The 27,259-nt window shown below is 47.5% G+C and overlaps 1 protein-coding gene across 13 annotated transcripts in view; it reads left to right on the top strand.

Moving 5' to 3' along the window:
* Positions 1 to 27,259, top strand: part of LOC119974015 (ERC protein 2) — a 1,008,595-nt gene that overhangs the window by 240,669 nt on the left and 740,667 nt on the right. For all 13 annotated transcript variants that reach the window (XM_038812801.1, XM_038812804.1, XM_038812800.1 and 10 more), the window contains one exon: positions 25,734 to 25,889. In XM_038812801.1, coding sequence (XP_038668729.1) covers positions 25,734 to 25,889 — 156 coding nt within the window. The remainder of the gene's footprint in view (positions 1 to 25,733; positions 25,890 to 27,259) is intronic.

Raw genomic sequence — 27,259 nt, 5'->3', positions numbered from 1 at the left:
CCTTCACAAATGTACACAGATTCTAAGGATAACACATTATGAATTCTCCCTCAGTGTGCCCAACAGGTAGATGGAGTGTGGCGACTAAGGGATTTTCACAGTAACTTCATTGCAGTGTTAATGTAAGCCTATTTGTGACAATATTAAAGATTATTCTTACTTCTAGGATTTCCAGCACTCCTTTCAATATTCCTTTTTCAGTATCATGGATCCAGCCACCAATGCTTCAACATTTACTTCACAGATATCACCAATATTTAGGATTTCTTCAAATCTGTACCAATTCCTGCTTCTTTTGTTCCTTGAGTTCAGAGTTGCTGGAACTTCTCTTTTGATCCCCTGGTTTATATAACTTAAATGTCCTTTAGTTTTTCTGGGATTTACTTTCTTGCCCATTACGCCATTTTTTTGCTTCTGCTTCTGGCAGAACTGATAGAGCTGTTCTCACTTTCGCTGCTAAGCTGCTTCTTTTAATGGGTTCAGTTAAACTAAACTCATCAGGGTATTTTCCTTAAAGCTGGCGCCTGCCTGCTAAGCAATTTTTTTCTCCAAGCTAATGTTTACTTTTCATGGCGTAAACTCTCTAAGCACAATAGAGACATAATTTCAAATGAAACCAAAAAGCCAGCCCATACATGCAAATCCTTTTGACATGAATTAAAAAAGTAATATTTTTATTAAACTTTTTTCATTTTATACCAAAAAATACCAAAAGGACAAAAAATCCAAACAACAATAGACTAAAAAAGACAGATGGTTCCTACCAATGGGAGCCCACCTTGACACTGACGACTTAAAAAAAAATCTTTTTATTGCCATTTTCCACATTTATCCACAGTTATGTACATTTTTTTGCCGCGTTAAATTATTTTATTATTACAGAAAGGTTTATCCTATCTTTCCTTTAATTTACCGTATGTACATTGTGCCGCCCTCTGGCTCGGCCTGTGGTCCCCCTCCCCCCTGGCCTGTGGGACTTTCCAGACTTCTAAAAAACTCTGCCCTTTCCCGCTTGTTGTCCTCTGGCGGCCCCAACCTATCAAGATTCTCATAAAAGACTCAAAATGCCCATTCACCTTATCTGGAGTGGAAACCAGCCTACCCTTCAAGTCCCAAACCTGGATGATCTAACCGCCTACTGCTGCCTTAGCCAGTGAGGCAAGAGATGGCTGGCCTTCTCCCCATAATCATACACCACCCCCCTCAAACGCCTCAACTGGCGCACCACCCTACCCGTAGACAGCAGGCCACACTGCATTTGTCGCTTTTTCCTGCGAGCCAATAGTTCAGAGTTGGGTCGCTAGCATTCTCCCAGTCTACTTCCAGGAACTTATCCACTAGCTTCTGGCGCTCCTTCTTGGCCTCCCCATCCATGTGCCCCTTAGACGATGTACCTTCCTTCTACTCACTGCCTTCAACGCCTCCCACAGAGTAGAGGGCGAGACCATCCCATTTTCATTGAACTCTCCTTTTTCTCTTATGGCTCTCAAAACCATCAGACAGAACCCAATGTCTGACAAAACCCTACATCCAACCACCATCCCATACACTGTGTCCGGCCTACCTCCAACACTAAATCTATCAAATGCATGGCATGGTCAGAGATTAATTTTTGATTATTACTTTAGCAGAGTTACAGAGCCAGAGCTCAGTGTGTGGACGAGGGCAAACCCCTAATCCAGCTTCTTGCCTGCTCCAAAAACCAATTCAAATTGAATCTAATTCATGGTCCCCAAAAGAGAGATATACCAGATACTGTCATTACACCTGATCTCACGCTCATCTTAGCTAAAAGGCTGGGGAGCAAAGGCATGGTCAGAGATGGCCACCACTGAATATTCCGCCCTTTTAACCCCGGGGTGAAGAGTCCAACCCATGACAAAAAAAATCTATCCTTAAATACTGCTTGTGACTGGGAAAACAAATGGCTAGTGAAAAAAAGCTAGTGAGGTGACTCCCACCCAAGAAACAGACAATAATAATCTTTTATTGTTACAAGTAGGCTTACATTAACACTGCAATGAAGTTACTGTGAAAATCCCCCAGTCGCCACATTACTGCGCCTGTTCGGGTACACGGAGAGGGAGAATTCCGAATCTCCAAATTACCTAACAGCACGTCTTTTGGGACCTGTGGGAGAAAACAAACAAGAACATAATCCCACCTGGCCCGCCCTCCTCTCCCAGGCACCCAAACCTAATGTTACAATACTCCTCTGCCCCTCCTAGTACCATATTAAACCCCATCCCCCTTTTTACAATACTGATATCCAAGAAGAAAATAATAATAAGAGACTCAACACACTGTAATACAACATAGTCAACAACCCTATCCTGTCTTTCACATAAAAAGTCTCTATTGGCTCTCCACCAACCAGTCCCAGTCCCTTCTCTTTAATGAAGGCCTCTGTCTGCTCCAGCATATCAAGCCAACGGTCTTTCGAGTCCATTGTGACTCTCAATCGCTCCGGATACATCACCCCGAATCGCACCTCTTTATTATACTGCACTGCCTTTGCTGTATTGAAGGCTGCACGCCTCTTTGCCAGCTCAGTCCCAATGTCCTGGGAGATTTGCACTATGTGTCCGTGCCAGTCAATATTTCAGTTCTTCTTTGACCCTTTCTCTGAAAGCTGTGAAAGCGGATAATCACCGCCCAGCTAGCTTCAAGCCCTCCACTCCCTCCAGCAGCCCCACTATCCTGGGCTTTAATCGCCTCGACCTGCTCTCCAAGTCTTCAACATTTACCCTCAAGCCCTTGTTGCTCTCCGTCACTAGCAGTATCTCCGCTTCCAGCGAGACAAACTGTCACCTCATGCTCTGACAAGGCCTCCTCCACACTCTTCAATCTCTCGCCTTGCTCTCTTACAGTCTTCGAAGATTTACCCAGCTGATTTCTGATCGAGCCCAATGCCTCCTCAATGGTGGCTTTGAAAGACTCCTTCATCTCTTTGCCTTGCCGCTCAAACTACCTGTCCATCTGCTCCCCAAACTTTTCCAGTTCCTGCACCATTACTATCGCTAGCATGTGTACCGTGATAAGCACAGCTGCCTCCGCCACCTTCTCTCATTCAGATTCTGCTGCCAAGCTACCACCCTGGGGTTTATTTCCAGTGGACTTTTTGAACGAGACTTTGAACATAGTTCCCTTGAGTAACTGTTGCCTAGTTTGGCCAGCTGGGTTTGGGAACCTCCCCTCCCCGCAATAACTGGTAAAAGGGATAAAAAAACAAAGACCCAGACACAGGTGGGAGCCACCTTTCATGCGACTTGCTCTCATATGACGTTGCCGGAGGTCCCGTTTAACATGACTTTAACTAGAGCTTTACCCTTCTTGCACAGAAACGCTAACTTAAGCACACCTAAATCTATACCTTATTTCCAACTTCCAACAATGCAAACATAGCTCACTTAAATCTACCTCTGCTTCCTGACGCATGTGTTCCTTGAGCTTGTGTTGAGTTTTGTCGGAACAGTGTCAGAGCTTGAGGATAGGACAAACTTGAAATGGGATGGAGAATTAATTTTACAGGCAACTGGAAGCTTAGTGTCACGCTTGCAGACTGAACGAGGTGTTCTGCGAAGTGATCACTCAATCTGTATTTGGACTCTGTGTAGAGGTGACTGCATTGCGAACAGCAAATACAATGTACTAAATAAAACGAAATACACGTAAATCACTGATTAACCTGGAGAAAATGTTTGGTTCCTGAAAAGTTGGAAGGGAGGAGGTAAAACGAGAGCGTGTGCTTGCATGGGAAGGTCCTGTGGGAAGGGGATGATTTAAGGGTGGAAAAGGGCGTTGTGGGCAGAATGGTCTCTTTGGAATGCAGGGAGCAGAAGGGAAGATGTGTTTACTGTTGGAAAGAGCACAGGATGATTAGTTGAATGGAAACTAGTTGGGTGGAAGGCGAGGACAAGGGGAAGCCTGTTTTCTTTTGGCGGGGAAGCGGGGTGTATGTGGATGGAATGAGAGCAAAAGTATGGATAATGAGGGGGGTGGTGAGGAGGGAGTGTAGTTTAGGTAGCTGTTCACTTATAGTGGATGTCGCATCTTTAAATTTTTCCCGTTCCGGTGAGTGATCGTTGGTCTAAAACTTTAACTCAGCTTTTCTATCAGCAAATGCTGCCTGCCCTGCTGGATCTTTCCTGCATTTACTATTTGTATTTAAAATTTCCAGCACTTGCAGTGTTTTGATTTTGTATTTAGGTTTTCTTACTTTTGTTATGGATGTTTTATCGAGCCAAAGATGAGATTAGAACGCAGGAAAAACACCTTGTTCAAAGAGAGGAGAGGAAATGACAGAACCATAGAATACATGCAGTGCAGAACGGAGCCATTCGGCCCCACGAGTCTGCACCGACCCTCGGAAAGAGCAGCCTGACAGCATGGAGAGGGGTGGACCGGGAGAGTTAGGACAGCGGGGGAAGGGGGAGCAGTTTCAGAGTGAGAAACAGCGTGGAGAAAAGCAGACCCGGCCAATTAGCACGGTGGAGGGAGAGCTCACCATAAACAGTGAGAAAAGCAAAGAGTGACACCAGAGTAAGGCAGACCGTTCGTTCCGGTGGCGGTGATGTGCTGAGCGGTCGCACATCAGGTGGCTCTCCTCCCAAACGAATCCAACAGAGGCAATTTGTTGAGAATTTCAGCTTAAAAAGCCCACCAAAACCCAGCCAAAGGTGAAAGGCACGCAAAAGGAATATGCCTGGAAATAATAAATCGAGGTGACGGCGAGATGTAAGGAGCAGCAGCGAAGGAAAAGGGCAGGAGAATCAGGCGCGTAGGCAGACGGCCCCACGAGGCGAGGCGGAGGTTCAGGTGAACAGGAAGGGGGGAAGCTGGCGAACCAAACAGTGAAGCAGGAACAGGATTCCCCCCCTGCCCCCAGCCCACAGGGGGAAGAATGGAGAAGCGTGCTGAAAGGGGAGCTAAACGCCATAAAGGAAGCGATCAGGACTGAGTTCCAGAAGATGATGAAAGAGGTGATGTCGGAGGCGACAAACCAAATGCAACGAACCATCGAAGGCCTGGGAAGGAAATTAAATGAAATGAAAATCACTTATTGTCACGAGTAGGCTTCAATGAAGTTACTGTGAAAAGCCCCTAGTCGCCACATTCCGGCGCCTGTTCGGGGAGGCTGTTACGGGAATCGAACCGTGCTGCTGGCCTTCCTTGGTCTGCGTTCAAAGCCAGCGATTTAGCCCAATGTGCTAAATAGGTAGGTGGAGGCGCAGGAGAAAACAATCCTGGAGTTGGAGAAGGCCATCTCGGACCAGAGCGACAGGATTGTAGCTCTGGAAACCGAGGTGAGAAGGTTGGTGACGACCCAGGGGAACCTAAGAGAGAAAGTGGAGGACCAGGAAAACAGGTCCAGACGGCAGAAGGTCAGAATAGTGGGTCTGCTAGAGGGGATAGAGGGCAGAGACCCAACAGGCTACATCGGCCAAGTGCTGGGAAAGCTAGTGGGGAGGGAGGGCTATCCAAACCCCCCAGAAATGGACAGGGCGCATAGGTCGCATCCACCCAGGCCCATAGCTGGGGTGCAGCCCAGAGCGATTATCGCGAAGCTGCACCGGTTCCAGGACCAGGAAAAAAATCTTCAGGTGGGCCCGTCAGACGAAATTGTGCATGTGGGAAGGGGAGAACATGAGGGTGTACCAAGACATTGGGGCGGGCCTGGCAAAAAAAATAGAAGGCCGGGTTCAATGGAGCAAAATCAGCACTCCCAGCCAGACTGTATTTCAACACAATAGCTGAGACCGACGAGTTTGTTAAATCGATCAAATTGGGGGAGGAACAACCGCAACAACACTGAAAGCTGCAGGGGCGGAAAAAAGAATCGGAAGAAAGAGTGGCGGACAGACTGCAAACAGAGACAATAATATCACAAAATGTATGCATGTGTTTTCTGTTTTACGCGGGACTGTGCTGCCTCGTTTTCGGGCTTGTCTCTTCTCTCAATGTGATGAGGGGGAGCAGAGCAAGGGGAGCGAGGGTGAGATAAGCAGAAAGGAGAGCAAGATAAGGGGTGGAAGGAGGAGGGTAAAGCAGGGCCAAAGCCGGGCAGGTACGGGGTGGGGAGCCCTTGTACGAGTGAGGAGGGCCAACACTGGAGGGCGGAAAGAAAGGAGGGCTGCAGTGCACCTTTTGGGGGAGAGGGAGTGCCTGGCACCAAAGGGGGGAGGGGGGGGGGCGGGGAAGAGATGGGGAAGAACATTGGGGGAGGGGACTGAGGGACAGGGGGTAGGGGGAAAGGGTTCAAGGAAGCGCAGAGGGAAGCAAAGGGAAGAAAAAGTGAGGGTTGAGATAGAGAAACAGAATGGATACAGGCTTCGGCAGGCTTTGAGCAGGGCGAGGAGCCAAGATGGCGCCACAAACAGCCGCTCGGGAGGGCATCAGGGCGAAGGGAGACCCCTGAGTGCAGGGGCGCATCCATGTGGTGTACACATAGTTAGCGGCCATGTTGGGTGGCCCCTAGACAAAAGGAAACCCCGGAGCGCTGGGGCCCGATCTCATGGTGAGAGCAGCGGCCGCGGCCATTTTGGATGGCCCCCTAACAGAGGGAAATCCTGGAGTGCAGAGCTCGTCCTACAGGTAGGTATGGGTGATCCCGCAGGACCGAGGGGTCAGAAATCCCCCACCAGGATTGTTACCTGGAACGTAAGGGACTAAACGGCCCGGTGAAAAGATCAGAGTCTTCGCCCACCTAAGAAGTCTAAAAGCAGACATAATCTACTTACAAGAGACGCACCTGAGGGAGAAGGACCGACTGCTGGTAAGGAAGAGCTGGGTGGGACAGACATACCACTCATGTTAAGGGGCGAGGGCAAGGGGAATGGCAATACTAATCAACTAGAGGACGAGGTTTACAGAAACCAAGACAGTATGGACCCAGGGGAACGGAACGTCAAGGTCAGCGGTGGTACTGGTAAATGTGGGCGCTCCCAACTGGGACGTCACAGAGTTCATAAAGAAGACTATGGCGGAAATCCCCGACATTGACACACACCGTCTGATTATGGGGGGGGGGGGGGGGGGGGGGGGGGGGACTTCAACTGTGTACAGGGCCCACTGACCAACCGATCAAACCCCAGAACGGGGACAAAGACTGGCATGGCTAGGGAACCAGGAGCTTTTATAGAGTAGATGGGGGCGGTGCACCCATGGACATTTCTGTACCCAGGAGAAAAGGAATTCTCATACTTCTCACAAGTGCGCAAGGTGTGCATCCGTATCGACTTCTTTGCAGTGGGGAAATCGGTGCTTCCAGGGATCACGGGGACGGAATACTCCGCGATCGTTAACTCTGACCATGCTCCACCCTACATGGATGCGAGGTTGGAGACAGGCCGTGCCCAGCGCCACACATGGAGACTGGGCACGGACCATCTGGCCGACAAGGCCTTCTGCCAAAAAACATTGCAGGCTATAGGCGATTACGTTAGTAACAACCAAAACGGGAGGTCTCTCCCTCCATGTTTTGGGGGGCACTGAAGGCCGTGATTAGAGGAGAGATCATAGCCTACAAGGCAAGTAGAGATAGGGAAGAGAGGGTGGCCAGGCAACAACTGGTAGACTCCATTGTGGAAGTTGACAGAAAATACTCAGAGTCCCCGACCGTAAAGCTTCTGGCGGAGAGAAAAAAGCTGAAAATGGACTTTAACCTTCGACCCACTAGGAAAGCAGTGTACCAACTCCGCCAGACATGGGGGACCTTCTACAAACACGGAGACAAGGCTGGCTGCCTAGTGGCTCACCAGCTGAGAAAGCAGGCAGCCATAAGGGAAATAGTGCAGGTAAAGGACAGCAGAGGCAGACTGGTAACAGAACCAAAGGAGGTCAGTCGGGCATTTGAGACCTTCTACTGTGGACTGTACACCTCCAAGTCCCCCAACAGATGAAACAGTTCCAAGATGGATTGGAAATACCAGCTGTGGGAGAAGACAGACTGGGTGAGCTGGAAGCACCAGTAGATCTGGGAGAAATCAGCTCCGTGCAGGCGGAGAAGGCACCAGGACCCGACTGGTTCCCGGCGGACTTCAACAAAAAATGTGCACCAATCCTGACCCCACACCTAAGGGACATGTTCGCGGACTTGTTGGAAAGGGGCACCCTGCCCCCCACGCTAGCGCAGGCCACAATTTCACTGATACCCAAAAAAGGTAACAACCTGATGGAATGTGGATCTTACAGAACCATTTCACTGCTGAATGTGGATGTGAAAATACTCGCAAAAGGGCAGAGCTGGAGGGGCTTCCGTTTAAAAATGCCCAGAACAGATTGCGTTACCTGCGGATCCAGATTGCCAGAGACTGAACACACATCCACAAGTGGAACCTGACCAGCCTGGTGGAGGAAGTAAAAAAGAACCTACAAAGGTGGGGTTCACTCCCACTCTCTCTGGCGGGGAGGATACAGACAATCAAGATGAACGTACTGCCGAGGTTCCTCTTCCCGTTTGGATCCATACTGATATTCATCCTCAAGGCCTTTTTCCAGAATGTAGACAGTCAAATCATGACGTTTGTGTAGGGGAGGGTAAGAATCCGAGAATTCCCGAACCAACACTGGAAAGAAGGAAAATCAGAGGGGGCTTGGCTTTACCAAACCTACAATACTACCACTGGGCAGCAACGGAAGAAAGAGTGAGGGGATGGGTACAAGAACCCAACACAGATTGGGTACAAATGGAGGAGGCCTCCTGTAAAGGAACGGCCCCCGGGCCCTGGCTAGAGCAGCACTCCCATCCCCCTCAACAAGAACGTGGGCCCAACTGAGACAACAGTTCAGGCTAACTAAAATGTCCCCCATGGCCTCTATCTGCGGCAATCACAGATTCCCCCCAGCCATGCTAGATACCACCATCAAAAGATGGAGGCAGGACAGGGGCTGACGGTCGGGGACATTTACGTAGGGCATAGACTGGCGACACTGGACGAACTGACAAGGAAGTGGAAACTAGCAAAAGGGAAGGAAATGAGACATCTCCAAACAAAACACTTCCTCCGCAAAGAGATAGTAGGGTACCCCGGGGTCCCAGAAAACACATTACTTGAGGATCTGATAGGTACACGCAGCGAGAAGCGGGGGCTATGTGGGAAAATATACGGACAGCTACTGGACAGAACCCGGATTCCACAGGACGGGACCAGACAAAAGTGGGAGGACGAACTGGGGACAAGGGGGTAGGATGGGGACTCTGGAGTGAAGCACTGAGCAGGGTGAACTCCTCCTCCTGTGCAAAGCTCAGCCTAAGGCAGCTCAAGGTGGTGCACAGAGCATGCCTGACCAGAACCTGAATGAGCAGGTTCTTACCGGGGGTGGAGGACAAATGTGAACAGTGCCAGAGGGGCCCGGCCAACCACACCCACATGTTTTGGGCTTGTCCCAAGCTTGCTGAGTCTGGACAGCCTTCTCCGAGGCAAAGTCCAAGGTTGTGGGGGTGAGGGTGAAGCCATGCCCAATAGTGGCAATCTTCGGGGTATTGGAGCAGCCAGAGCTACACATGGGGAAGAGGGCCGACACCCTTGCTTTCACTTCCCTAATTGCACGCCGGAGAATCCTGCTCGGCTGGCGATCGGCAGCACCACCCACAGCTGCAGACTGGCTCGCTGACCTCTCGGAATTTCTCCACTGTAGAAGATTAAGTACGCCGTCAGAGGAAGGCTTCCTAGATACTTGGGGGGGCAGTTTGTCGACCTGTTCCAAAATCTGTTCGAGTCCAGCAATCAGGAATAAGTTGAGAATAAAAAAACCATGATAGATGAGGAACCAAAGGATTGCGCATCCCGGGGGGAAGGGGCGGCGGGGCGACGACACACAGGAGGAGGGGGGCCCATAGACTGACTCAGAGGGCAGCAAAAGTGTATATAGGACCAATTAAAAGAAAGACAAAATAAACCTCTTCTGTACAATAAAGTAAATTAATGTGGATTAAAAAAGTGATGTATGTATACAATTATTTATAAATATGAGAAATGCCAATAAAAAGATTAAAACAAAAAGAAAGAGCAGCCTACCTAGGCCCACTTCCCCCACCCTATCCCTGTATCCCCATAACCCCACCGAACCTGTGCATCTTTGGACACTAAGGCAGTTTAGCATGGCGAACTGGGAGGTCTGTGGGGGAGAGATGGGGGGGATCTGGAGGAGTGGTGGGTGTCACTTGGGGGGGTGCGGGTAAGCACTCTAGGTGGCTCTGGAAGAGAGAAAAGGCCTCTGGGGAGTCTCTGGAGGGGTACCGGGACTTTGGGATGGCTCTGGAAGGGAGATGGGGCCGGTGGGAGGGGGGTGCGGGCTCTGGAGGGAATATGGTGGCTTGGGTGACCGGAACTTGGAGGGAAGGACTCGGGGAGATATTTGTGATGGGGGCGGGTGAGTGGAGACGGGAAGAGAAGGAAGGAGCTTTGAGGGGAGTGAGGGGGACCAGGGTAGGGGACCGGGGATGTGGCTGCTCTGGGGGCAAGATGGGAACTGGATGCTCCGGAGGAGAAGTAGGGTCTGCGGGGGGCTATTGAGGAGGAAGAGGGGGAACCCTCAGGGGAGTGTGCGGGACTGGGGATAGATACTCTGAGAGGAGATCGGGACTTGGGGGGGTGTTCTGTGAGGGATAGATGGGGACAGGAGGGTTTCTGGGAGGGAAAGATGGGGATATTCGAAAGGGCTCTGGGAGAAAGGTGGGGACTGAGGGTTCTGGGGTCAGAGATGGGTATTTGGGGAGGCTATGGGAAATGGGTACTGGGGGCTCTCTGGGAAGAGATGAGTATGTTGGGTCCCTGTGAGAGAGAGATGACTCTGAGGGAGAGATGGTGACTGGAGGGGCTCTGGGCAGGGCTGGAATTGTCTCTGGGAGAGGCGGGGGACTGGGTGGGTACTCTGGGGGAGAGATGGGGGACTGGGCGGTACTCTGGGGGAGAGATGTGGGACTGGGCGGTACTCTGGGGGAGGAACTGGGGGGCGCGATGGGGACTGTGCGGCCCCTGGGGGAGTGATTGGGTAATGCGATGGTTCTGGGAGAGACGAGGGACTGGAGGAAAGGTGGGGACTATGGAATGCAGACTTGAGCATAGAACATACAATGCAGAAGGAGGCCATTCAGCCCATCGAGTCTGTACTGACCCGCTTAAGCCCTCATTTCCATCCTATCCCCAAAAACCCTTCCTAACCTGTTTGGTCACTAAGGGCAATTTATCATGGGCAATCCATCTAACCTGCACATCTTTGGACTGTGGGAGGAAACCGGAGCACCCGGAGGAAACCCACGGAGACATGGGAGAACGTGCAGACTCTGCACAGACAGTGACCCAGCGGGAATCGAACCTGGGACCCTGGCGCTGTGAAGCCACAGTGCTATACACTTGTGCTACCGTGCTGCCCACGGGCAAGAAAGAGTAAGGAAGAAGCATCTGTGGAAGGGAGATTCGGAGAGAGGGAAGAAAAGAATTAGGAAAAGGAGAGGAACACTATTAATGGATTGGGACTTGAGGGGCGGAGTGTGGTACTGGGCATCTCGTTGGAAAATGGTCAGCAGGTTGTTATGGAGACCAGCATGTCCTCCAGAACTGAGAGCAGCACAATACAGTGAGTGGGAATGATACTGAGAGAGAGATACTGTAAAGAGATTCGCCAAATTTCTTGAGGTCCTTAACTGTGGGTAAATGATAGATTAATGCAAAATTTGAGGACAATGGAACAGAGGCTCATGATTGTCACTGGAAGTATTTGAGGAAAGGACTTCTGGAACAGAGGACTTTGAATTATAGAATCCTTTATCACATGCGGCTATTGATATCAAGAAATGAAACTTCATTTGAAAGTGAATGGGATATATATTCGAGCAAGAGGAATATAAAAAAAAACTGGTGGGGGTGATGTAGGGTAATGGGGTTACATGAGAGCTGACTGTACGTGGGGCCGAATGACCTCATCCTGTGCTGTACTTTATAAAAATTTGTGACAATTCTTCTTGCTTGGATCCGAGTTCAGTGATTAGTCTAAAAATACTGGTGCTGAGTTGAGTTTCGAACAATGCAACCAGTGAGAAACTCCCCAAACTGAGCCTGCTCCCCCTTGTGTGGTCTCCAGTTTGATTCAGGCTAACTGACTGAGGCTCCCAGTTGCTGCCACTGAGTAGAATGTCAGTGAGTTATCGTTACTTACTGGTGAAACCCAACTTCCTCCCACCTCTGGTTTTTCCCTGCTTCCGGGTTGGCCCCATACTGTCTGGGAGCTTGCTGCGTGAAACCACCTCCAAAAAGTACTAACCTTTGAAAGCTAAATGCGGAAACATTTGTAGCATCCCTGTGATTGGGCATCACATGTGTCGATGTCATGTGGTCAGAATGTCACATGACATCCAGGAATGCCTCCAGCCAGAGTTGGCAGATCTTCTTCCGCTCCGCACCATTTTGATTTAATTGCTGCAGAAACGATGTAGTAAGCAACTTGGATGGCAATAAATGCCGGCCTTGCCAGAACCCCATATGGTGAAAATGGGAAGAAGAATTGCCATGTCCCATTGAATTAGGGAATGCTGCAGTCTTGTACTTCGGGTCAGAGTTTAATTTTCAAGTGGTAGATATTGATGTTTGTGTGAGATGTGCATTTCTGTAATGGTTAAATGACAATTATTTTGAAGTCAGTCGGCTTTACACACATTCTATCTCCAAATGCTTATGATTTTTCCATCAGTGCCTTAATTTCAAAAGAATTAAAGTAACTTTTGTTTTTAAAACAATTCCCAAATCTCACGTGTACGGCACGTAATTCACAAAGAGGGTACTTCCCATGGAATCATTGAAGATTATTGCTTCCATTGAGAACGGCTTTTTTGTTGCATAATGTTAGGTCATAACTGATTTTTAATTGATTTTTATCCAGGGCAGCCCCTCTCTTAGGCTTTGTTGCACAATACTATGAAGAAAATGCTGGTCCCAGATGTGCAGCTGCATTAGCATGAGACATGTTCTGTTAGATGTTGCTGCACTTTATTAGGTTCAAAGAATGCAAACAGGGCTCTGAGGATGATGTGATTAGTTGCTGCCAGCAGTTCCCAATTTCAACTCGAGCACTGCAGAAGGCACAGAGATCATAGAGGAGAATAGAATCCCTACAGTGCAGAAGGAGGCCATGTGGCCCATTGAGTCTGCACTGATCCTCCGAAAGAGCACCATGCCCAAATTGGACACTAAGGGACAATTTTAGCACGGCCAATCCACCTAACCTGCACATCTCTGGACAGTGGGAGGAAACCGGAGCACCCGGAGGAAACCCACGTAGACATGGGGAAAACGTGCAAACTCCACACAGGCAGTCACCCAAGGCCGGAATCAAACACGGGTCCCTGACGCTGTGAGACAGCACTGCTAACCACAGTCCTGCTCGGGTGAAACTTTGGGTAAACTACCTCCGGCTACTTAGCCATTCATAGACACCTAGAAATGGGACTTGTGCCTGTGTTCTTCAAGGAGATGTGTGTTATTCAGTGATGAGGGAGAAAATAAAGTTAATTATCTTGGAGGTAATTCTTTTTCCCTCTCCTCACTGTGAGACTTTTACTTTTTGTAGGGTACTATCCCCTGGTCACCAGCCCCCTTCTGGTACATTGTCCAAGTGACTGTTCCTCATGTGTAAGCATGTAATTCTGCCAGAGTTGTAATGGCTGAGTGTAATACTTCATGTTTCACACATTGACGCTGCTATCGGTAGTTAACAATGAGAAGCAGCAATCCTGCCCCATTTCCTCACCCCTGTATCGGTGGCACTGAGGTCACAAGCAACTCGGCACAGATCAGGAGTGCAACTTTGAGCCGACTGATCTATGTGGGAGAATTACTTTCAGTGAATGCAGGATGTGTTATTGTACGCAGTTTGAAAAGCAAAGTTTCTCCAGGTACATGAAAGCTACAGTTAAATTTCACGAGAGTAGAAATGAATTATAACAGTAAAAAAAAAAATCTACATGCTTGAACTGGGCTATGATCTACTTAACTAAGTTAGCTCTGACCTGCTGGATACAATAATTATGACCAGATGCAAATTCCTTTGAAATTTTGTCATTCAGCAGTGCAGCATGCTGATGGAAAAGTGACGTGGCCATTTGTAATTCTGCATCATTATTGAATATTTGGCATTCCCATGTTCTGTAGCAATCATTTTGGTTGCACAAATAAACAAACAGGGCTTCCTGTATGGTAGAAAACAAGTGGGATGGGCAGCTAAAGTACTCCCTCCTTTTCTGCCTCGATCTGGTACACTGCAAACCTAAATTAGCGGTGGTAAGAGCACCTCCTGAAGCCAATGAGCACTACTTTTGATATGCACCGAGGGCCCCAGTGACATCTAATTTGGTATTTTGGCCTAAAGGTTGAGGGGGTGACCAATGATGATGACTTTTTCATTTGGCCTCTGGTCCCACAGGAATCCTTTTGGCTATGCATCACTTAGCAAGGATTCATCTTCTGGAGCACTTGTGCCTGTCATCATTCCCACGGGTGTCCAGCGGCAACTTTAGGCTGCCTAATTTTAATGGCTTGGCAACCACTTCCTGCTTTCATCTTGGCGGGCATTTGACCAATGTCAGCAAGCAGTGCTGTTGATGAGGCCTGGCCATTTAAAGTAGGCCAAACCTGTCTCCTAACGCTTCTCTACGAGCGCAGGTTGGTTTTGTTGTGTTCCGGCTTGAAATAAAAAAACAAGGACATGCAATCATTATATACCAGGACTTCTCAGGGCAAAACAGATTTATTATTTGTTAGAAATATGTCAGTTGGGCTGATTAGCTACTACACTTTTTAAACGATATGCTTAATTTAAATCTGTTGCAATTTTGAATGATAAAACCTACAAACATGAAATAAAAGGGTTAACCATCTAGTGCATCGTCATGGTCTTGAGCATATGCCATCAATATTGTTGAGCCCATCTGAAGTCAGTCACCATGGCAACAAGGCCTATCAGTTTTCAGTAAATAATTGCCGACAGTTTCCTCTACTGTGTGAGCCCCATCAAAAATCTTCAGTTCTTTTATATAATCAAGCATTTTTAAAAGCCCAAAAGTGAATTGACACAATCTCTGCATTAAGTACTTTCCCTGTTCTGCTTTTATATATGAAATTGTACACTATTGGGCAATAACTTCTCTCATTGCTGTTAAAATCTGTTAAGCTAAAATATGGGGGTGATGTTTTTCTGCTTGAAACCAAGTTTGCTTCTGAATTTGTAGCTGGCCATGCACGCAATTAAAAGCCATTTAGAAAATATAGAGGCTAAGGGGAGATGGCGTGTAATGGCAATGCCACTGGACTGTTAATCCAGAGGTCCAGACTAATACTCTGTGGGCATGGGTTCAAATCCCACTGCAGCAGCTGGTGGAATTTTAAATAATTAATTCATCAAATTCAATAAAATCTGGAATTGAAAGCTAGTCTCGTGATAGTTTCAGGGCACCATCATAGACTAGCCTAAAATATCCATCTGGTTCACTCATATCCTTTAGAGAAGGAAAACTGCTGCCCTTACCGTGATTCCAAACCCACAGCCATGTTGTTGACTCTTAACCGCCCTCTGAAATGCCGTAGCAAGCCACTCCGTAGCACCACACTGATAGAGAAAAGTCAAAAAGGAAAACCACTGGATGGACCACTTGGCTGAGACTTAGGCACCAGAAGTGACAATTGTACACCAAGCCCTGTCAACCCTGCAGCGCGCTCCGTCCTAACATCCGGGGGGCTTGTGCCAAAACTGGAGAGCTGTTCCACAAGTGAGTCATGTAACAGCTTGACATAGCTGTACAAAAAATCGCACGTTACGCAAGAAGTCCTTGACACCACCACCATCATCGGTGTAGGACAGACACAGCACAGGTGGTGGCACTGTGGTAGACAGTTGGGAAGGGAGTTGCCCCAGGAGCTCTCAGCATTGACTCCAGGTGGCTCGGTGGGAATAGGATGAGGTAGTGGGACTGGATAGAATGCTCTTTTGGAGGGTCAGTACGGACTCGATGGGCCGAAAGTCGTCGTCCTTGCACTGTAGGGATTCTACAGACACCATGCGATTTTATGGCACCAGTTCAAACACGGGCAAGGAAGCCTTCTACTGATTACCACTGATGGGCAAGGATCTGGCACATAAAAGGTTAACTTGGGACTGAGTGATGGAAGAACATAGAAGACCAACACCGAGGAGTCATTGTTGTGTTGAACAGAGCATATGTAGAAGCAAGCATGGGGATAGCTCCTGGTTTGGATCTTTACTGCACTTGCATATATAATTTCTAATAGTTAAGAAATACATGCTATTGAACCACCTAAGACCTCGAATACCTTAAGATCTACTAAACCATGCCCAAAACCTTACAACACGGTGGCAGTGAATGGAGCAACTCAAAACCTCGCAGACTGGAGGAGAAAATTAAAACTCTGGAAAATGGAAGGAAAAGTCAAAGAAGTATTCTGACCTGAAGAAAAGCTCAAGAAGCAAAGGCACAGAAAGACAGTCCTGAAGATAGGCTTGGAAGCCTGAAGGCAGAACCTAAATTCCTCACTCTAGCAGAACACACCATTGAATCTGATGGAAGTCCAGTTTCAATACCCAGAGGGCGTAGAGTCAGGTGACTAAGAGGAGTGAGCTGAAAATTTAAAATGCCTGGACAACACAAGATTAAAAAAAAATTTAATATTACAGTGGTCAGAAATTATTACAGTGGTCAGAAATTGCCATTAAAATGCAGTCCGAGGAAACCGATTCCTGAGTCAGCGCCTCAGCACACATTGGCTAAGCTCGCTCCGAGTAAAGAAAACAAATTAATTAAAAATTAGTCGTCAATGAAGAGTCAGTTTTATGCTTCCAAGACCCAAGAACATTGAGCTAAAGTGGGGAAGACTCTAACCAGCTGATCCAGGCAGCTAATGTTGAAAAAATCTAAACACTGTTGTTGCGAATGTCATTACTGGCGTAGAGAACAGCAGTGAAGCCGCCATTAACGTCCTTAACCCCTTACACGACCCCAATCCATCTGCACCCATTCAGCCTCCAGATCTCCACATGACCCCAGCATATTCTCCGCCTTTGCTGCCCAATAATAATATATCAAGCTTGGCAACGCCAGGCCCCCTGACTGCCGGTCCCTCTGAAGAATTGTCTACTGAATCTAAATAAAAGACTAAATTAAACACCATGACATCACCCGTTGTAGGGATTGGGTCCGTAACATTCAAAAGAAGATCATCAGCGTACAAGGATATTGTATTCCGCCCCATTCCCCATTACCCCGTTCCACTTATCTGTGGCCCTCAGAACAATGACTAAAGGCTCGATTGCGAACAATGTGGAAAAGTGTTAAGTTATGCACTTTGGAAAGAGGAATGGAGGAGTAGACTATATTCTAAATGGGAAAATGCTTAGGAAATCAGAAGCACAAAGGGACTTGGGAGTGCTTGTTCACGATTCGCTTAAGGTTCACGTGCAGGTTCAGTTAGGAAGGCAAATGCAAAGGCAAATGTTACCATTCATGTCAAGAGGGCTAGAATACAAGATCTGAGGCTGCATAAGGTTCTGGTCAGACCCCATTTGGAGTAGCTTTGGGCCCCGTATCTAAGGAAGGACGTGCTGGCCTTGGAATGGGTCCAGAGGAGGTTCACAAGAATGATTCCTGGAATGAAGAGCTTAATGTATGACGAGCGGTTGAGGACTTTGGGTCTGTACTCGTTGGAGTTTAGAAGGATGAGTGGGGATCTCATTGAAACTTACAGGATACTGCGAGGCTTGGATAAAGTGGACGTGGAGAGGATGTTTCCACCTGTAGGAAAAAGTATAAGGAGAGGACACAATCTCAGACTTCCTTTAAAACAGAATGAGGAGGAATTTCTTCAGCCAGAGGGTGGTGAATCTGTGGAACTCTTTGCCACAGAAGGCTGAGAAGGCCAACTCACTGAGTGTCTTTAAGACAGAGATAGATAGGTTCTTGATTAATAAGGGAATCAGTAGTTATGAGGAGATTAATAAGGGGATCAGTGGTTATGGGGAGAAGGCAGGAGAATGGGTATGAGAAAAATTTCAGCCTTGATTGGATGGTGGAGCAGACTGGATGGGCAGTGTGGCCGAATTCTACTCCCAAGGTCTTATAGTCTTATGGTCTTCCTTGTCTTCAGAGAAGACTGCTTTGCTTTAGCTATTATTGATGTGGAGATGCCGGCGTTGGACTCAGGTGAGTACAGTAAGAAGTCTTATAACACCAGGTTAAGTCCAACAGGTTTGATTTGAATCACTAGCTTTCGGAGCACTGCTCCTTCCTGAGGTGAATGAAGAGGTAGGTTCCAGAAACATACAAAGAACGTGCAAGACGATACTTTGAATGCGAGTCTTTGCAAGTAATTAAGTCTTTCCAGGTCCAGAGAGAGGGATAATTACAGATTAAAGAGGTGTGAATTGTCTCAAGCCAGAACAGTTGGTAGGATTTTGCAAGCCTCGGCAAGATGGTGGGGGGGGTGAATGTAATACGACATGAATCCAAGGTCCCGGTTGAGGCCGTACTCATGTGTGCGGAACTTGGCTACAAGTTTCTGCTCAGCATTCTGCGTTGTCGCGCGTCCTGAAGGCCGCCTTGGAGAACGCTTACCCAAAGATCAGAGACTGAATGCCCTTGACTGCTGAAGTGTTCCCCGATTTAAAGGGAATATTCCTGTTTGCCGATTGTCAAGCGATGTCCGTTCATCCGTTGTCACAGCATCTGCATGGCCTCACCAATGTACCACGCTTCAGAGCATCCTTTCCTGTAGCGTATGAGGTAGACAACGTTGGCCAAGTCGCATGAGTATGTACCGCGTAACTGATGGGTGGTGTTCTCACGTGTAATGGTGAAACCCATGTCGATGATCTGGCACGTCTGTAAAGATTGCCATGGTAGGATCGTGTGGTGTTGTGGTTACCGTTTTAAAGGCTGGGTAGTTTGCTGCAAACAATGGTTTGTTTGAGGTTGCGCTGTTGTTTGAAGGCAAGTAGTGGGGGTGACCGGGGCAAGATGTTCATCTTCATCGATGATGTGTTGAAGGCTGCAAAGAAGATGGCGTAGTTTCTCCGCTCCGGGGAAGTACTGGACGACGAATGGCACTCTGTCGGTTGTGTCCCGTGTTTCTCTGAGGAGTTTGCTGCGGATTTTTGCTGTGGCGCGTTGGAACTGTCGATCGATGAGTTGAGCACCATATCCTGGTCGTACGAGGGCATCTTTAGCTATTATTACTCTTTTTTTTAACCTATCCTACTGGTAGAGAATTGTGCTTTTATTTGTGGTCAAAACAAAGGTTTCTAGATAAAACTCCCAATTATTCTCCAAAGCATTTTCAAAATGTCTCTCTGAAACCCTTAGCTCCACCTGGCAATGAAATCATCTCCCCAAGCTGAAAAAACAAGTTAACCTTTCATTAACTCCCCAGGGACTCTCCCCAGTCAAACCACAGTACATTAGCTCAGACTGAAAAAACAATTTCTCTTGATCGATTTCACCTTCTGGATCCTAAAAGCTCCCAGGCCCTGCAAAACAGTATTATTATTTTTGAAACATGACTATTGCAGCAATTGCACTATAACCCTAGGCTTTTTACCAAGTGGCGAATGCTTAGAATCCAATATTCCTAAAATCCTCCATTTGTCACAAGGTCAAAACCGTAAGTGATTTCATCAAACCACATAACTAAACGCAAAGGTGAAACTTATACTGAATCACCCCCTCACAACAGGAAGAACCATCCTCCATAGTCATGGCAAGCTGCAGGAAAGAAGAAGACAAAAAAACCCACTAAAGTGATGAGCCCAGATTTCGTAAACCCTGTAAAGAGTGGGATAAGCCAACTGTTACTACAATTGGGCTATTGTTAAAGAATGGTTCAGTGCCGAAGAACGGAAAAGGAGTAATTGAGGAAGGTGACCAGATGCCAGGAAAACCTCTGATTCAACCAGGTTTTCCTGCAGTAACAGGGACTACCACTCCTCCGACCGTAGTGAAAACAAAATATGGAAGATATTGAAACTATAAACTCGGGCTTGAGGGGAGGGAGATTGAATCGTAGCAATGATGTAAATGCATTGAGTAATCTAGGTTAGCTAATAAATACGAAGATAAAAGTAAATTACTGTTAATGCTGGAATCGGAAACAGAAAATAGTGGACAATCTCAGTTGGTCTGACAGCATCTGTGGAGAGAGAACAGAGATAATGTTTTGAGTCTGTTCTCTTTCTCTCTCTCTCTCTCTCTCTCTCTCTCCACATATGCTGTCAGACCTACTTGGATTGTCCAATATTTTCTGTTTTTGTAGCTTGTAAATACGTTGGATAAAAACTTGTGGGAGGGGTAACACATGGGGTGGGATTCTCCCCTACCCGGTGGGGCGGGGGGTCCCGGCGTAGCGGAGTGGCGCCAACCACTCTGGCGTCGGTCCTCCCCAAAGGTGAGGAATTCTCCGCACCTTTAGGGGCCAAGCCCTCACATTGAGGGGCTAGGCCTGCGCCGGAGTGGTTGGCGCCACGCCGACTGACGCCAAAACCGGCGCCAACGGCCTTTGACGTCTGCCGGCTAGTGTCAGGGCTGGCCGAAAGGCCTTCGCCGGTTTGCGCATGCGCCGGTGTGTCAGCTGCTGCTGACGTCACCACCGGCGCATGCGCGGTAGGGGGGTTCTCTTCCGCCTCCGCCATGGTGAAGGCCGTGGCGGCGGCGGACGAAAAAGAGTTCCCCGACGGCACTGGCCCGCCCGCTGATCGGTGGGCCCCAATCGCGGGCCTGGCCACCGTGGGGGCATCCCCCGGAGTCCGATCGACCCCCCCCCCCCCAAAGGACCCCGGGGGCCCACTCGCGCCGCCAATCCCGCCGCTGCCAGAGGTGGTTGAAACCACGGCAGCGGGATTGGCCTCTCAGCGGCGGGACTTCGGCCAATCGTGGGCCGGAGAATCGCCACGGGGGGCTCGCTGATCGGCGCGGCGCGATTCCCGCCCCTGCCAATTCCCGGATGGTGGAGAATTCCGGCCACAGTGGGGGCGGGGTTTTTCGCCGGTCCCGGGCGATTCTCCGACCCTGCAGGGGGTCGGAGAATTTTGCCCATGATCTGCACTTCGGGTTCAGTGTGGTGCTGGACAGAACTGTGTGCAGAAGCAAGCATGGAGACCTCTGAGCTTTGACCTTTACTGTACCTGTGTATATACTTTTGAGTAGTCAATAAATACTGTTGAACAATCTACAATTATGAATACCGTAAGACCTTCCGAACTAAACCTTAGGCTACATACCACCCTCTCAGCTGATGAATCAGTAATTCTCCAAGTTGAACACAAGTTGGAGGAAGGTCTTAGGATGGCATTGGCAAGAAGGTGCTCTGATTGGGGACTACAGTGTCGATCACCAAGATTGGCCTGGTCGCACCACTACTGACCGAGCTTACTGAGTTCAAAAGGATAAATCTACCAGACTGGGCCTGTGGCAGATGGCGAGGGAACCCTCCTGGACCTGGTCCTCACATATGTACCTGTTGTAGATGCATCTGTTGTTGATGCTACAGGTAGGTTTTACGATCACACAGTCCTCGTGAAGACAACTGTCCCGATTTAACCTTGAGCATATCCTCCGTTGTGTTGTGTGGCACTACCACCATGCTGAGCGGGATAGATTCAGAACAGATTTACCAGCTCTAAACTGGGCATCCATGAGGCACTGCCAGTCATCAGCAGCAGCAGAGTTGTATTCAACCACAACCTGTGACCTTGTGACCTGGCATATCCTTCACTGTGCCATTACCGTCAAGCCAAGGGCTCAACCCTGGTTCAATGAGCAGTGCAGGAGGGCATGCCTGGAGCAGGACCATGTACACCTGAAAATAAGGCATCAACCTGGTGAAACTACAATACAGTACTACTTGCATGCCGAACAGTGGAAGCAACATACGATAGATAGAACTAAGCAATCTCAAAACATGCAGTCATGAATGGGGGTGGACAATTAGACAACTAACTGGAGGAGGAAGCGCCACCAATATCATCCTCCTCAAACATGGGGGAACCTAGCACATAATGCAAAAGACGAGGCTAAACATTTGCAACCATCTTCAGTCAGAAGTAGATTATCTCGGCCTCCTTGTGTGCCCAGCATCACTAATACCATCCTTCAACCAATTTCCTTAACCATGTAATCGCAAGAAATGGCTGAAGGCACAGGATACTACAAAAGGCTTTTAGCCATGACAATCTTCCAGCAATAGTTTCCAGAACTAGCTGCACCCTTTGCCAAGCTTTTCTGGTACTCCTACAAACACTGGCATCTACCCAGCAATATGGAAGTTGCCTCAGTTATGTTCAATCCGCAAAAAACAGGCATGTCCAAACTGCCAATTACTACCCCATCGGCATTGGGGGTATGCTGTCTTTTCCATGAGCTACAAGCTGCAGGACCAGTGACATGTCTGATTTTCAGTGGTCAGCATTGGTGATGCATACTTGGAAAATTTGCAAATTAGGTGCAGGTTAAACCTTCTGTAAACCTCAAAGAACATCAGTGAGCTTCTGGTTGTATAATACACACAATGTTATGGGGTAAAGTGATCTGCCATCTCCTGGATTAGTAATGCAGAGACCCAGGATAATGCGCTGTGGACCCGGGTTCAAATCTCACCATGGCAAAGCTGGAATTAAAAGTCTAATGATGACCATGAAAGCCGTTGCTGTTGGTTGTCAAAACCCATCTGGTTCACTACTGTCCTTCAGGGAAGGAAATCTGCCATCCTTACCTGGTGTGGCCTACATGTGACTCTAGTCCCACAGGAATGTTGTGGACACTTAAATGCCCTTCTGAAATGGCCACTCAATTCAATGAATATTAGGGATGGGCTATAAATGCATGCCCAGCTAGCGACAGCCCCATCCCATAACGAATCATATAATCTACGGCACGGAGAAAGGCTCTTCGGCCCAAACTGGTCCATGCCAGCCATAAAGCCCATCTAAGCTAATCCCGTTTGGCTGCATTTGGCCCATATCCCTTTAAACTTTTCCTATCCATGTATCTGATCAAATGCCTTTTAAATGTTGTCAATGTTCCTGCCTCGACCACTTCCTCCGGCAGCTCATTCCACATACGTACCGCACTCTGTGTTTAAAAGAGGCACACCACTAGTCACAGACCATCAAGTCAGTTGTATATCCAATTTGCCAGGTCTCCCTGGATTCCATGTGATTTAACGGTCCAGAGCAGCCTACCATGTGGAACTTTATCAAAGGCCTTACTGAAGGCCATATAGATTACGCCTATCTCCCTACCCTCATCAACCTTCCTGGTTCAAATAAAACATAGAACATAGAACAGTACAGCACAGAACAGGCCCTTCGGCCCTCGATGTTGTGCCGAACAATGATCACCCTACTTAAACCCACGTAACCCGTATACCCATAACCCAACAATTAACCTTACACTACGGGCAATTTAGCATGGCCAATCCACCTAACCCGCACATCTTTGGACTGTGGGAGGAAACCGGAGCACCCGGAGGAAACCCACGCACACACGGGGAGGACGTGCAGACTCCACACAGACAGTGACCCAGCCGGGAATCGAACTTGGGACCCTGGAGCTGTGAAGCATTGATGCTAACCACCATGCTACCGTGAGGCCCCGTGCATGAGTGCATGATTAAACCACCTCTGATTTTGTGTGCCGAGCTGTGTAATAAAGTTTAAATGGAACATTTAAAATTTATTCTTCCTTCTGAATAGGTCGTAAGAGTGGTTTCATGGAGAAATCTCCAGGGGCTGGTTTAGCACAGAGCTAAATTGCTGGGTTTGAAAGCAGACCAAGGCAGGCCAGCAGCACGGCTCAATTCCCGTACCAGCCTCCCCGAACAGGCGTCGGAATGTGGCGACTAGGGGCTTTTCACAGTAACTTCATTTGAAGCCTACTTGTGACAATAAGTGATTTTCATTTCATTTAATTTCATTTCAAATTTGGGAACCACACTGTTACTAATCTTGTTTGGAGAATGATGCATGAGTTTGAAGGAAATGCAGCCCACATCAGCTCGTTCTTTGAAATAAAAACAGAAAATGCTGGAAATAGTTTTGGCAGTTAAGGTTTAAGGTGTGAAATTTCATCAGAACTGGGAAAAGAAGCGAGGTAATAAGTTTTGAGCCAGGGTTTGGTGGATAAGGATAAAAGGCAGGTCTGTGATAGGGTGAAATTCAGGACCCATTGAATGCCTTCCAGGGCCGAAGGGGATGGTGATGGTGATGGGGCAAGAAAAGAAACAAAAAGTGCGCCTAGAACAGGTGTGCTGCTGACTGCAAACAAAAAAAATAAAAAAATGACAAGGTGAGAAGAAAAGTAATCAAACTGGGTACAGAGGTCACAACCTGAAATTGCAGAATTCAGTGTTGAGTCTGGAAGGCTGTATTTGAAATGTGCCATTTGAAAGACAAGATGCTTTTCTTCTGTTGAGTTTCGTTGTAAGAGTGCAGCAGGCCAAGGACAGAGATGTCAGTGTGAGGAGAAAGTGCAGAAGTAAAATGACAGGCTATCCGAAGCTTGGGGTCATGCTTGCGGAGTGAATGGAGGTGTTCCACAAAGCAGTCACCCAATCTGCATTTGGTTTCCACCATATAGAGGAGGCCACATTTTGAGCAGCAAATCCAATACACTAGATTGAAAGAAGTACAGTTAATATTGCTGCTTCTGCTGGAAGGAATTTTGAGGCTCAGATGGCGAGGAGTTGAAAGGGCAGGTGTTACATCTACTGCGTTTACACGGAAAGATGCCAAGGACAGAGGACAGATTGTTGGAGGTGATTGAGGAGTAGACCAGGCTGTCAAATGGGGCATTGTCCCTTTGGAATGCTGGAAGAGGGAAGATTTATTTGGCGGTGGCATCATATTGAAAGTGGTGGAAATAGCGGCAAATAATCCGTTGACGATGCAAATTGTCAGATGGAAGGTGAGGACAAGGGGAATCCTATTGTGGAACTTGAGAGGGGAAGGGGTTGAGAGGAGAAGTGCAGGGCATGTTGTGGACATAGTTGAAGACCTTGTCAGCTACGGGGAGCGGAATTCATCGGTTCAAGGGTTTAAAAAAAAAGGACATCCCAGAAGGGCATCATCAAAACAGATGCAATAGGAATGGAATCGTTACAGGGTTTTAAGTGCAAGGAAGTCTAATGGAGGCAGTGAGTGGGCTTATGATGAGGACAAGTTGATGGCCTATTTTCCTAATTCTGATGAAAGGTCACAACATTAAATGTTAACTTTGTTTCTCTCCATAGATGCTGCCAAATTCTGCCGAGAATTCCTGGCACTCTCTGTACTTCAAGAGTTCCAGTATCCACAGTATTAGGTTTTTCAATTAGCTTGTCCTTGGAGCCTGTCCCACCTTGGCTCACTGTAACGTTTGGACACCCATCACCCCCATTCCTCTCCACATGGCCGCTTTGTTGAGGCCAAAATACTGAGAAATCACAGGTCAGTTTGGGAAAAAGGCTCTGGGAACTTTCCTGTCTGATTGCCAACAATAATCAAGTAAGTTCCGGTAGTGTGACATGCACTTCAATGACCTGCTGCCCTTGTTTTTGTAGGTATGTTTGCTACAGATGTTGTGCTGCAAGAAGTGCTTTGCTGTTTTAACTTCAATGGCTGATAAGTTTACAATTATTGTATTTTTTGTGGTATATAACAATAACCGTAGTAGTTTAAAATGGTAATTTTATTTTCTGTATTAGGATACCAAAATTGCCTCACTGGAAAGAAATATTAGGGATTTAGAAGATGAAATTCAAATGCTGAAGACTAATGGAGCTTTGAGTACTGAAGACCGGGAAGAGGAGCTTAAGCAGATGGAAGTTTACAAGAGTCATTCAAAGTTCATGAAAAATAAGGTGATATTTTCCTCTTAGTTGTATGATTTGAAGGTAATCACATGTTGGTGCCCTGTTGAGGGTTCTTGCTTTTGTTGTTTCATGCACTGATTAAGGTGTGCTGTTATCTACAGACAGATGGTGAAGGAGGAGACCAGAAGTCAGCCTTCATTCAGTTTTTTGTTTATTTATGAAGTAAATCAATCTTCATTCAGTTTTACATTTATTTATGAAGAAAATCAATCTTCATTCAGTTTTAGATTTACTTATCATAGAGTCATAGAATTTACAGTGCAGAAGGAAGCCATTCGGCCCATCGAGTCTGCACCGGCCCTTACAAAGAGCACCCGACTGAAGCCGACGCATCTACCCTATCCCCGTAACCCAGTAACCCCCACTTAACGTTTTTTGGACACTGTTCTTTGTTAAGGGCAATTTAGCACGGCCAATCCACCTAACCTGCACATCTTTGGACTGTGGGAGGAAACCGAAGCTCCCGGAGGAAACCCACGCAGACACGGGGAGAACGTGCAGACTCTGCACAGACAGTGACCCAGCTGGGAATTGAACCTGGGACCCTGGAGCTGTGAAGCAACTGTGCTAACCACTATGTTACCGTGCTGCCTTTATGAAGTAAAACCTCACAAATGCGAAACTCCTGACTCTAAAATAATCCCCACCAGTATCAATAATTGTCTCTTCCTATGTGCAAAAGTAATTACTCAAGAATGTTCTCCCCTCCTGTAGATGATTCACATAATTTAATCAAATATTCTCAGTATATTTACGACTTCAGGAAATGGTCACTTGCTTTGTTTTGTTTCTTGGGAGTTGCATGTTTTGATGAGATTTATTTTAGGCTAGCCCGAATGGAGCGGGCTTGATGGACCAAATGGTCTTTCCCTGTCTCTCACTTTTATATGTTTGTGTAATGATACTGTCTCTCAAAACTTTATTTACTGTAAACATTACTGCAGAAAAAGGGTTAGACAGTCAAGTCAGGGCTGGTGATATGCTGTGACTGCCTATTTTGGAGGCGAATGATTCCAGTGGAATGGAAGAGAATTGCAATGGAGAAGAGTACAGGATGTGGGTTTTCTGAGAAAGAAGAGCTCAAGAGAGGTCATGGGGTAAGATCTGATCAAAATTAGAGAAAGAGTAGGGCTAGGGGGAAATTGTGGCTTGGTGATAGTAGGGAAATGGGGAGTTGTTCAAAAGAGACAAACAGGTGAATGTATGATCTTCACCTGGAAGTCATAGAATCACTACAGACCAGAGTGCAGAAGAAGGCCATTCAGCCCATCGAATCTGCACTGACCCTCTTAAAAAGCACCCGACCTAACCCCCCTCCCAAACCTTATCCCCGTAAACCCAACTAACCTTTTCGGACA

Source organism: Scyliorhinus canicula, chromosome 11 (genome assembly GCF_902713615.1).
Source record: "Scyliorhinus canicula chromosome 11, sScyCan1.1, whole genome shotgun sequence".
NCBI classification, from domain to species: Eukaryota; Metazoa; Chordata; class Chondrichthyes; order Carcharhiniformes; family Scyliorhinidae; genus Scyliorhinus; species Scyliorhinus canicula.
Note: the sequence above shows the minus strand (reverse complement) of the source record. Positions and strands in the feature narration are given on the sequence as shown.